Source organism: Artemia franciscana, chromosome 4 (assembly GCF_032884065.1).
Source record: "Artemia franciscana chromosome 4, ASM3288406v1, whole genome shotgun sequence".
In the NCBI taxonomy this organism is placed as follows: Eukaryota; Metazoa; Arthropoda; class Branchiopoda; order Anostraca; family Artemiidae; genus Artemia; species Artemia franciscana.
In genome coordinates, this window is record NC_088866.1 from 26,528,811 (window position 1) to 26,541,528 (window position 12,718).

Sequence of the window (12,718 nt, forward strand, 5' to 3'; positions counted from 1 at the left end):
GACGACCGTGATACTGGGAATATAAATGACGACCCGGACACAGGGACACATCTACAAGGGGGATGCCGGGGGCACAGGGGGATGTATAAATGACGACGGGGACACAGGGAATGTTTGATTAGCAATCACCATCAACAAAGCTCAAGGGCAATCATTAGAATAATCAGGTATAGATCTGAATACGGATTGTTTTTCCCATGGACAATTTTATGTTGCATGTTCAAGAGTCGGTAAACCTGACAATCTATTTATATGCACAGACAATGGGACATCGAAGAATGTTGTATATTCGCAAGTTTTACGTAGTTAAAAACATATATATATATATATATATATATATATATATATATATATATATATATATATATATATATATATCTTTCTACATTCACAGGTGGGACACAGGGACATAACTACAATGGCGCGTAACTAATATGGCGCGTAACGACTTACGCGTGGGGGGGGGGGCTTGGGGGCGTGAAGCGCCCCCACCAACTAGGTGTTGGGGTGGTGCGAAGCGCCACCCCAACAGCTAGTTATTCTTTGAAATTAAATTGTAGTTGCCAGTGGCATCGCTCTACCAGTAGAATTCTTTGTACGACTTCTGGAAGTTTTGGAATCAAAGACAAATACACTTTCAGAGGAAAGCTATACCTTCTCATGCTGTGTGTCACATGTTTTTAGCTTTTTTGTCGATTTTTCCTATAGTTTTTTGTTTTTCAGCTACTACAAAAATTGCATAAGTGCGTACGGATGCCTTTTCTGCTGAAAATTGAATTCTTTTTTTTTCCAATTTTTCAAGATGTTACTTTTTAAAAACTTTTTCCACAAAAAGATTTTTTTGAAAAGAAAGTTCAATAGTATTTCAAGCATATAACGACCATAAGACACTATCAATAAATAAGAGAAACCCAAAAAGAATAGAAATTACAATAAATAATCAGTTCAGTCTCAAGAGGCAGTAGTGCTATCAGTATGCACATAGTACCTTTGGTTAATTCAACATCCCCTTCAACATACTCTGGAAGTTTCCATTAAATACCCTTCGCTGTTTCTGGGATATTGCTGATACAACCTTTTGACAATAGATGCTATGGGATTAAAGAAGGGGGTCACAGTAATACAGAGGCTTACATCCCCCCTACTTATGTTAAAGCAACCTATACAAAGTAAGATTTATGAAGTTATGTCCTTATTACGTAGAAAAAACCGTCCCGCAGTAGAAGGAAACCTCTCGGTTGGAATCTTTTCTTTACGGTTCTGCTCAGTCGCCATTCAGAAAGTCACACTTGGTAGTAGGCTGAGGCGAGGTATCCTACAGTTGCAACCAATTTAGTCGTTAAGCCGTATCCTGGAAATCTTTTCTTGAGAGATAGCCTTAATACCTATTTAACGGGAGTATTCTTCTAAAGCAAAAATTGTATCAAGATCTTTCAAAACCTGAAACCTAGGCTAGGAAAATTATATAGTCACAACGAACTGTAAAACAACTTGCTATATTCTTGCCACGGTTTAAAATTAAACTCTTTAAATCACATGACAGAAGAAAAATACAAAAAAAATGGTGTACTTTTGCGCAGAACTGTGGCCCTTGACACACTAAACAATCATGACAATTCTAGCCAATGCCATAACTATTTAGTTTTAAAAAATCATTGAATCGTTGATAAAATGGAAACCGACCAGGCAACCTGTTCAGCAGTGTGTCTGACCTTGTGGATGAGTCGCCATGTGGCTGAGTTTTTTGCCTGTCTCAATTAGATTTTTCATTTGAGGCGCAGAGATTATCAGGGGAAAAATTAAAAAGAGAACCAAGCTTAGAGAGACTTATGAAAGAACAAAAGGACACTTAATGAGAAAAAGAAGTTTGAAGTTTGTAAGATAAAGTTTGTAATGAGATAAAGAAGAAGATTGCGGCGCCTTCATTAAAAGTTCATCTTACATTTTGGTTATATTGAGAACTCAACGCTTTGAATGAACCCTCTAAGCCAATGGACCAGAAATTATCTGTGACCCAGAGATATATATTTTCTTCTGCATAAATAGTTTGTTTTAGTTGTATCACCTTAGTTTCGCTGCTGGAGATGATCACTGATGTATACAAGAGAGTTTAAGAAAGACAAACAGGTTTAATTTAAATAAACCAATGACAAATGTACTAAAAACAAAAGTAACAACAAAACACTTAATAATAAATAAGAAAATTTTGATTCCGCTTCCAGGAGCCTTTATCAACAGAAAAAATTTTAGAAAGAGAAAAGTTAGTTAATCGTTTAAAGACAGAGAACCACACAAACAAGAGAAAAAGTAAAAAAAAACAGGTAAAACAAATAAATAAAACTCACATCTCAACAAAACTTCCAAAATACGGCAAAACTGTAGTCCGATCTAGAGATTTGAGTGTCTTTTATGTGAATACAGTTTTGCCGTACTTAGGAAGTTTTGTTAAGACGCGAGTTTTATTTGTTTTGTCCATTAGTTTTTTTGTTTACTTTTTCTCTTCTTTGTGTTGTTATTTATCTTTTTCTTTAGATGGTTAACTAATTTTTTCTTTTTCTTTTCCTCGTTTTCCGGGTGTGGAGTCGAAATTCTTGGAATTTTATTTATTAATTAACGTTACGTTCTTGCTTTTGTTTTTGTTACGTTTTGTAAATGGAAAAGCAGTATGGTCTAAGAAATTATTTATCACTGGTGTATGTGATCGGAGTATCCGGTATCTTTTGTATCTGTTTTTACTGTCAAATAAAAGAACAAAAACCCTATTGGAACTTTAATGTGTTTCGTCATAGAAAGGCAGTGTGGTCTTGGAAGAAATACTTACTTTTTTAACAGTGTAGGACGTTTTTTTTTCTACCAAAAGACATCACTTGATAGTATTGTTTTAATTACTGCTATCGATATGTACCAGGTACATTTTTTGTGTAAAACGAAAAAATAGCTGAGATTTTTTATACTTTTCAAATTTGTTTATTTTGGCGTTGTTGTCGCCGCTAGTTAAAGCCTTGGCTGATAGTTGTTGTGTACCATTGTCGCTCATTACCGCTCATTTAGGAACCAGTTACTGCTCATCTCTTTATTAAGACTCTTTTTTTTATTAGGTAGTAAAGTAGAAGGCTTATAGGTCAAACAGCTTTGGAATGGTCCCTTTAAAGTAACAAGTTATGTTTCATGAGCCAAATGCCGGTTTAGTGCGTGTAAAACATGATGCATAAATTTATTAAACTGATTAAAGACATCGTTTCTTAACTCTTATAGGATTGCTTGACCCCCCCCCCTCCTCTTAGAAAAAAATAAAAATAAATTCATTTAGCGCCTTCTTATAATAAGTAATAAGTTCGCCCTAGAATTTACTTTCTCACTTTCAAATATTTATTTTAAGATTTGTAACAAGTAATCATTTTATTAAAGGCACAATTCATTTAGTATACATGAAATTATTTCTTCATAACTGTAGTTAATGATTTGTGTACACTTTTTACAAATATCTGTCATTTTTTAAGTTTTATTTTCGCTTCCTTGTCATATTTTTTGTGTACCTTTGAGTTAAATACTTTCTTTGAAAAATAAACACTAATATACCCACAAGTGTTCATTGATATTCTTCACTTGCAACTTTTTATCTTTTGGAGTGCAACTTCTTGCGGGGCTGTTGTCCGTGGGCTTCATACCTGCGTACAAAAGAGGTTCTTTTTAAGAACTGCCCTAGTAATACAATCTATGAAACCTCTCAAAATTACATTAAAACAGAGACAATTCTATTGCTTATACCCTTAGGTACTGAGTCATCCTAATTGTCTCTGTGCTTTTTCAGGTGACAATCTGTTGACCTCTTTAAGCGTAGCAAGGGATTGTGGTATGATTCCTCCTGCTTACCAAGTCATTCAGGTATCAGTCCAGCCTCCTGAAGATGGTTCACCCGCTAAGTTGACATTCAACTATGCGGAATCTCCATCAAGTTTGCCGCGGTTGGAGGAGCTTGAAAAAGATGCTGTTGACCTACGTGAGGTTAGTTTCCTTCTTTTTCGCAGTCGATGAATCTAACGACCTCTCTGACGGAGATGGAGAGGGGCAGTTAAAGAAAAATATGAGGTAAACGTATACCTTATTCGAAGATGCCTGAATTGTTTAAACTGAAACAGAATTATTTTTAGATTAACATCATTTGAAGGTAAGACCCTAGCATGATACGGGATTCAGAGTTTGAACTCAAGTTCAGCGCCACACTGCAGGGCCAAAACAAAGACCTTAGTAGTCAAGAAGTATCACTAATCTAATAAAGATGTACACACAGGCCTTATTTTGGTAAAACCATCGTTAGGCTGTGGCTTGCTGGCTCGCCATCAAATACTTGTTGCGCTCTTGAACACAGCTCAAGGGAACAGCAATAAAAGCTAATAATTTAAATATGAAAATTTCTCATCGCCTTGCTTTATCATCTTAGTAAAAATCAAATTGAAGTAAATAACAGGGAAATAAATAAAATTCAAAAAGTAAATTAGTGTGTAAATTTGAATTCTATGTAGCTGTGTGTAAATTTGAACACTATGTATGGAGCGTTGGCCTCTCCTTTCTTCAGCCATAAGAATGTGATAATCTCTAATCGAGTCTTCAAACTAAAAGTCTTCTTTTTTACTATCGGTGGAAAATTAATACCTGGGTTACGTTTTTTTTGTTGTAGATCCGTAGTATATCGGGCTTCCTCGGCGTTAAAAAGAAAAGAAAAACTTTTTTTCATCCACTTACATAAGTAGATTTAACATAAAATATCCTTTTAATATAGTTTGGGTCACTTACAACGAACCAAATATAATACAATGCCTATCAATAAAACCTTTTTTAGAAGCAGTCTTAGATATTAGAACAAAAGGGAAGAAAAAAACTTTTTATTGAAAATGCAAATGATACAAAATATTCCTACGTGACGCATGGTAAGAGGTTAATGGAGATATGTAAATGAGTAGCCTAATAAGCATAATCTTGCACCAAAAAATGGTTGTGGGTTCTCTGCAAAAAAAATCTGCTTTTTTGAAATTTCTGTTTTTGAGCACTTTTAAGGAGGAACATTTCTCTCTTTTAAAATCTTTAGATTAAATTAAGCTTAATTTTTCATTATCAATCATCTTGTTAATCTAACTGTCTAGATATATCTCGTATAGTCATATTTTGCAGCGGCAGCCAGGTGAAAATCTTTCGTCCAGACGTCAGCAGTAAAAAAAAAATGTCGATATGGCCGTGTCAGTAAATATTCTGTTCCTTTTTGTTAAGGATCAGGGACAAAATTATGTTTCAATTGATAAAATCTTTCCGTTTAAGCGACATTGAAAATTAATAATGATAGCGTTATTCTGTTCTACATAAAGCTACCTTTTTAGAAAAGTATATTTTCTTGGGAGACTGAAAGAAATACGGTGAAAACTATGGTGAACGGTGAAAATGAAGTCTTCTTTTTTACTATCGGTGGAAAATTAATACCTGGGTTACGTTTTTTTTGTTGTAGATCCGTAGTATATCGGGCTTCCTCGGCGTTAAAAAGAAAAGAAAAACTTTTTTTCATCCACTTACATAAGTAGATTTAACATAAAATATCCTTTTAATATAGTTTGGGTCACTTACAACGAACCAAATATAATACAATGCCTATCAATAAAACCTTTTTTAGAAGCAGTCTTAGATATTAGAACAAAAGGGAAGAAAAAAACTTTTTATTGAAAATGCAAATGATACAAAATATTCCTACGTGACGCATGGTAAGAGGTGAATGGAGATATGTAAATGAGTAGCCTAATAAGCATAATTTTGCACCAAAAAATGGTTGTGGGTTCTCTGCAAAAAAAACCTGCTTTTTAGAAATTTCTGTTTTTGAGCACTTTTAAGGAGGAACATTTCTCTCTTTTAAAATCTTTAGATTAAATTAAGCTTAATTTTTCATTATCAATCATCTTGTTAATCTAACTGTCTAGATATATCTCGTCTAGTCATATTTTGCAGCGGCAGCCAGGTGAAAATCTTTCGTCCAGACGTCAGCAGTAAAAAAAAAATGTCGATATGGCCGTGTCAGTAAATATTCTGTTCCTTTTTGTTAAGGATCAGGGACAAAATTATGTTTCAATTGATAAAATCTTTCCGTTTAAGCGACATTGAAAATTAATAATGATAGCGTTATTCTGTTCTACATAAAGCTACCTTTTTAGAAAAGTATATTTTCTTGGGAGACTGAAAGAAATACGGTGAAAACTAGGGTGGTGAGCTCTTCATACAATATGAGCTGTCTTAAAAAATAGCTTGGATGGTTAGCTTGTAAGTCAAACCAACTTTCAAGCATACTTCTTCTTAGCACAGTGACATATTATGAAGATTGGATTCGTCTTTAGTGATGTCACTTAAATTACCGATATTGCCTTGAATGATGGAAAAATCTTCAAATGACGATAAAAGTGTTGGTAAAAATGTAATCTTTGTACTCCTTTTTAGATATAATTAGCCTTCAATATCGGTAAGATTTTACCGAAAACTTTAGTGAAATCGGGAAAGGTGTGAAAGAAAGATACCTCCTCGTACAATATGACCTGTGTCTATGTCAGGGCTTTGATGAAAGCCTGGAAGCGACATTAAGTTTCAATTATTCTTCGTCACAAATAGACGTCTTTGTATGAAGAACAGCCCGGTTTCTTTCAAAAATACCCTCTGGACTGATGAATGTGCGTGGTAGTATTAGAATACCACCAAAATTGCCAATGTTACCTCATGATTCGCAAGACCTTTGTTGTCGTGATTGATTGATCATTTAACAGGTAAATATGGTGGAATAGAAGATAGTCGAATTTTGTTGATACATTTTCGGTTTGATCAATGGATATTCTGTGGTGCCCTATGGATGTCCATCCAAGTTCTCTCTTGGTTAATTGTGTTGTGAGAACAACACTTTTGTTTTGTCCCGTTTTTTTTCTATGCCACCAATCTCAGATTATTCCTGGAAACTAGTTAGGGTATAACCTGTGCGGTTTTTACGGAAAGTGGGGACCTCAGGCTGAATTGATGAATATGACATTACAGTTTGGAAAGCTCTGCAGAACTCTTGCCTGGGGCCAAAAAGGATGGTTTTTGCATGTCCACGACCCAGAGCCTATGGTGTGCGAAGTGAAGTGGATCAATATAGCCTATGTCAGAGAGGAGTATCTGAAGTTCTGCAGCCAAGCTTTTGTTTCATCAAACCATGCTTCTGCTTTTGAGTGGAAAGCTCTGTTCTAGCTGGCAAGCAGGCAGGCACCACTTTCAAATTGAAGATGGACTAAAAAGTACAAGTGTTAAATATATGCGGCAGTTACCCGGCCCCACAGCCAATATATCTTCTTTGAGTAATAAATAGAAAAATTTACAGAAGCAAAAATGTGGCATTTTCCCACAGGTCCGAAAGTACTTGTACTTGGGTCACGTTCGAGCCTTGTCCAGGCCCATCGTGGCATCCAGAATTTGTCGACATGCCTCTCTCCATTGCTCTCTTTCAAGTGCGATTGGCTCGATCAACTGGATCCATTGTCTATTCCATCGGTGCCCGTGCTTCTTGAAACCTCCCATTGGCTCGAGGTCGGCTCTAACTGTTGATAACCATGTCTTTTTTTGTCCTCCAGGCTTCCTCTTCCAGTGCGCAAGGGGTTGGCATTTCAAGCACTGTTTGCTGAACGAGTCATCCGGTCGGCGCAGTGTATGCCCGAACCATCGTAGGCGTCTCGCTTTGACAACATCAGAGACAAGTGGTATATCACCACATCTTCTTCTGATGACATCGTTACGGACGCGGTCAGAGAGACGCAGGCCAAGAATACAGCGAAGACACTTGTGGTGGAAGACATTCAGGTTATTAGCTTCCCCAGCTCTGAGGGGCCACGTTTCGCAACCATAAAGAAGCACAGAGAGGACCAAGGCGTTATATATCCGGAGCTTTGTTCGAAGGGAAATTTCATTTCGTAGCCAGAGGCACTTCCGAAGCTGGATGAATGCTGCCCAGGCTGCGGAGATGCGGCTTTGTATTTCGCTTAGAGCTTCGCCCTTGGGATTTATTAGGGAGCCTAGATATTTGAAATTCTGGACGTCCTCGATTGCGATGCCATTCAATGTGATTGGAGTTTCATCTAGCCCAGAGGTGCGCATCGATTTTGTTTTCGATTGGCTGATCTTTAGTCCATTAGCAAGGGATCTAGCAGCAATGTCGTCTATCATGAGCTGTGCTTCTATGATCGACTCAGCCAAGATATCCACATCATCAGCGTAATCAAGGTCTGTTATTGATAGTGCTGGACTGATTGTCACACCTTTGTATTTGTCAAGAGTCTTCATGATCTGGTCAATGACAAAGTTAAATAAAATAGGCGATAAGGCACAACCCTGTCGCACTCCTTTGTCAATTGATATTTCTTTTGAGATTTCTCCGTCAGCTCTTATAAATGCCCTCGTTCCCACGTAATACGCCTTAATTAAACGGACTATCTTTTCGGGCACTCCATCATCCCTCATTGCATCCCAGATGGCAATTCTCTTTACCGAGTCAAAAGCCGTTACAAAGTCGATAAAGACTTGTATTGTTTCCTGCTGGTGTATAAGGCGGTGTTCCAGGATCTGTCTCAGGCTAAAAATATGATCGCAACATCCCATACCAGGTCTGAATCCTGCTTGATTTGGCCTCGTCCGATCATTTCTAATATTTCTGAACCTATTTAATACTATTATTGTGAAAACTTTTGCAGAAATGGGTATCAGGGAAATTCCTCTATAATTTTTACAATCGGCTCGATCCCCTTTCTTAAATACAGGAATTATTATAGAGGTCCTCCACTCTTCAGGAATGTATTCGTTGACCCAGACATCCGTGAGTAAGTTGTAGAGCTCGTCGATAGCCGCTTCTGGAAGGGCCTTGAGAAGTTCAGCTGGTAATTCGTCAATGCCAGGGCTTTTATTATTTTTTAATAGTTTTACGGCATGAATAATTTCTTCTCTGCTTGGAGGGGCGATATTGCAATCCTTATACACGAATGGTGACTCAGAACTGCTGTGGGATGGAATGGGTTGGCTGTGGTCATTTTCTGATGGGCGAAGAAGCTCCTGGAAGTGAGCACGCCATCGTTCGATGCGATCTTCTTTGCTCGTGAGAAGCTTGTTGTCCTTACTAAGTAGCGTGGGGGTAGATCTTTGCTTCTTTTTCCCGGTTGATTCTCCTAGGAGCTGGTAGAGTTTCCGTGAATCATTGCGTGCAGCAGCTTTTTCCATTTCACAGGCTACATTAGACCAATATGCTTGTTTGTCTGCCTTAGCAGATTTGTGACATTCTTGGCGGAGTGCTTTAAAAGAGGCAGAGTATTTATCAGTAATTTGTTTCTTCCTTACAGAGAGTTCTATTGTCTTCTGAGAAATCCATCTTTTGGATTTTTTGTCCCTTACTCCGAGAATTTCTGTAGCTGCCTCTTTCACTTGATTTCGGAACTTGATCCAGCGCTTTTCTATATTTAGTGATGGGTTAAAATTATCTTGCTCGGTCATGGCACTTGTCTCGGTCTCAGAAATTGCTTGATTGGTCTTAAATTCTCGGTCATTATCTTGCAACGCCGTGAAACGGTTTGTAAGTTCGAGCATAAAGGTCTCTTTGATTTCAGGGAGTTTGAGTTTCGTTGTGTCTAGGATGCGTCTAGGTGCAGATACTTTTTTGGAGCTGAGTCTGAATCTAACTTTTGATTTTAGTAATAAATGGTCGGATCCACTTTTTGATCCAGTGTCCGCCCCTCTGTATACTCTCGAGTCTTTAATCATTGACTTCCAGCGACGAGAAACGAGTAAATAGTCAATTTGGGCGCGGGTTCTACCATCTCGGGATCTCCAAGTGTAAGTGTGGCAAGGTTTGTGTTTAAACCATGTATTAGCCACACTGAGATTATTCAGCATAGCAAACATGAGAAGTCTAACTCCGTTAATGCACCGGTCGCCCAAACCGTGGTTGCCAATGGCCCATTCAGAATCGTTCAGTCTCGTGCCAATCCTGGCATTGAAGTCACCACCGATCACGAGGATGTCCTTACGAGGAATTTTATTCATAGTCAGTTGGAGGTCAGCATAGAATTTATCTTTCAAGTGGTCAGGGGCGTCACGAATAGGGGCATATACAGATAGTATTGTCAGGTTATTACTCTGACCTTTTAAACGGGCCATCACAATTCTGTCAGACACTGCTTCATAGTCAAGGAGTCCCGATGCGATCTTGGGTGTCATGATTATTCCCACTCCTGCGAGGCCGGATCCATCCATTGGGCCAGAATTGAATAGTATGGCCTTTTTACCCAAAGGGGCTATTAGGTCAAGTGTCATTTGTCCATTTAATCTTGTCTCTGAAACACAGAGTATGTCCAGGTTATATAAATAAAATTCTTCAGCTACGAAGGCTTGCGTTAGTGAACATTTGATGGAACAGAGGTTCCAGCAGCCGATATTCAGGCCATGTCTCCTTGATAGTATGGTAGCTAGCTCACTTTTCGACGAGGTCGCCAGCCTCGACGCATCGCTTAATGCCGGGAATGCCGTAGCCAAATTCGCTCTCATATTAGACATATTCAACATAATTCTGGATGTTTCTTGGGTATGATTAACCGCAGGGGCCCCAGTCCTGCGGGTCACCCGGAGCACGTTGGCCGTCACTTCGCTTGGCGTGAAGCTAGGTGACGTTTACACCCTCTCACCGCTATGAGGTGTGCTGGCGGGTTTGCTCTACTGCCTAGGGATGGAAGGGGGAGCATCCTTGCTTGCAACGCCACCATAAGTTGCTTGCAAGGTCCGAAAGTGCTGCCATCTATTGTTTCTACCCATTTCTGTTCGTGATTTCAGCTGCGTTTATCATTCAGTTTTTCGGACTTGGGATTGCATTAGAGAAGTGCCTAATAAACTATAAAAGTTCTGTCATTGCTAAAGAAATTAGAGCTTATCCTTTGCTCCTTTCTAAGTGGTGACGTTAGAAAGTTGGCCTACGACAAAAAAAAATTAACTTTTGAACTAACATAGCTGATCAGAGTATATGACATCGTTTTTTGATTCAAAAGTTCCTTCATGAGGTATACCAGTTTGAAAGTTTCAAGGGGTTGACAACTTCAGTAGTAAGGTACACACTGAAACGAAATCTAGGCCGATACAGATTGTGAGACATATAGAGGACTTTTGAGCAACAGTCAGCTGTTAGGTAATAATCACCTTCGACAATGAGGCGCTAGCAACTTTTGCTAGTTGGTGTATCTATTATTTGTTTCTAGTGTATTTGATGGTAAAGCCAATTTTGTTCCAGTATTAAGACTTGTAGGAGACTTGTAAGTAATAGTCTGCTGTTAGGCTACAGTCAACTTCAGCGACGAGGGGTTTGCAACTATGCCAGTTGGTGTACCCATTTATTTGTTTCGGGTGAACTTGATGCCTATCACGGGAGAGGGACTTATAAGTAAGAATCGGTTCACTTTAGGTGAGAAACGGCTGTTAGCTCATAATCATCTTCGGCAATGAGGGGTTTGCCACTTTTGCTAGTTGGTGTACCTATTATTTGTTTCCCGTGTATTTGATGGTTAAACCAATTTGGTTCCAGTGGTAATACATGTAGGTGACTTGTAAGTAATAATCGGCTGTTTGGCTACAACCATCTTCTGCAATAAAGGGGTTTGCAACTTTTGCTAGTTGGTGTACCCATTAATTTGTTTCCGGTGAACTTCATGTCTATCACCGGAGAGGGACTTGTAAGTAAGAATCTGTTCACTTTGGGTTAGAAATTTGTGCAAATTGGTGCACATTGTATTCGATCTCTTTAAATCTGACAGAAGCAAGTGTTTACGCAACGGGTACAAACGATAAAGTTAAAGAATTAGGGAGTTTCGTAACAATTAGTGTCACCTATGGTATTTTAATCCTGAAAAGTTACGAATAGCTTTATAATACCAACTATATTATATAAGATATTGTTTTAAGTTTTCATCCGTCACGATGTCTACGATTGAAAAGGATAAAGTTCAACTGGCTGCAAAGTCAATTTAGTACTTTTTTCAACGCTGAGAATTAGCCTTTGGTCATGTTGTAACTGATAGCGTTCTTGTTTGAACATACCGTTTTAAAAACTTTGATAGGCTGACAACTTCATCATTTAACGGATAGTGAAGAAACAAGCAGAAACGAGAACGTAAAACAATGAGATAGTTTCGTAATAATTAATAAAATGTCATCTATGGTATTTTGATCCTGAAAAGTTAGGGATAGCTTTATAATACCAACTAGATTATATAATATATTGTTCCGAGTTTTCATCCGTCACGATGTCTACGATTGAGAAGGATTAAGTTCAACTGGCTGAAAAGTCAATTTAGTCCCTTCTTTCGATACTATTTTGTTGTTTTTTTTCAACGCTGAGGAATAGCCTTTGATCATGTGATTACTGGTTGATAGCGAAGAAACAAGTGTTTCTTGTGTTTAAACAAGTGTTACTCTCGCAACACTTTAGTCGGCAAAGCCGGACAAAGGTTGCTGCAACACTTCACATTGCCCGGGCAACGTAGGTCTAGTTGTTCTTAGAATTTGTTCTCCAGTGTCTTGATTCAAAATTGCTCTACTCGAGGGACTTATTATTTTGCAATGGTTACTTAAATTCATATATGTAAGAGTAAAGAAGAAATAAAGCAAGCCTGAAAATTATGTAGAACATCTGGCTCTT

General features: G+C 38.0%; 1 protein-coding gene across 1 annotated transcript in view; it reads left to right on the plus strand.

Moving 5' to 3' along the window:
• Positions 1–12,718, plus strand: part of LOC136026223 (polyamine-transporting ATPase 13A2-like) — a 124,790-nt gene that overhangs the window by 78,497 nt on the left and 33,575 nt on the right. The window contains exon 14 of the mRNA XM_065702560.1: positions 3,812–4,005. Coding sequence (XP_065558632.1) covers positions 3,812–4,005 — 194 coding nt within the window. The remainder of the gene's footprint in view (positions 1–3,811; positions 4,006–12,718) is intronic.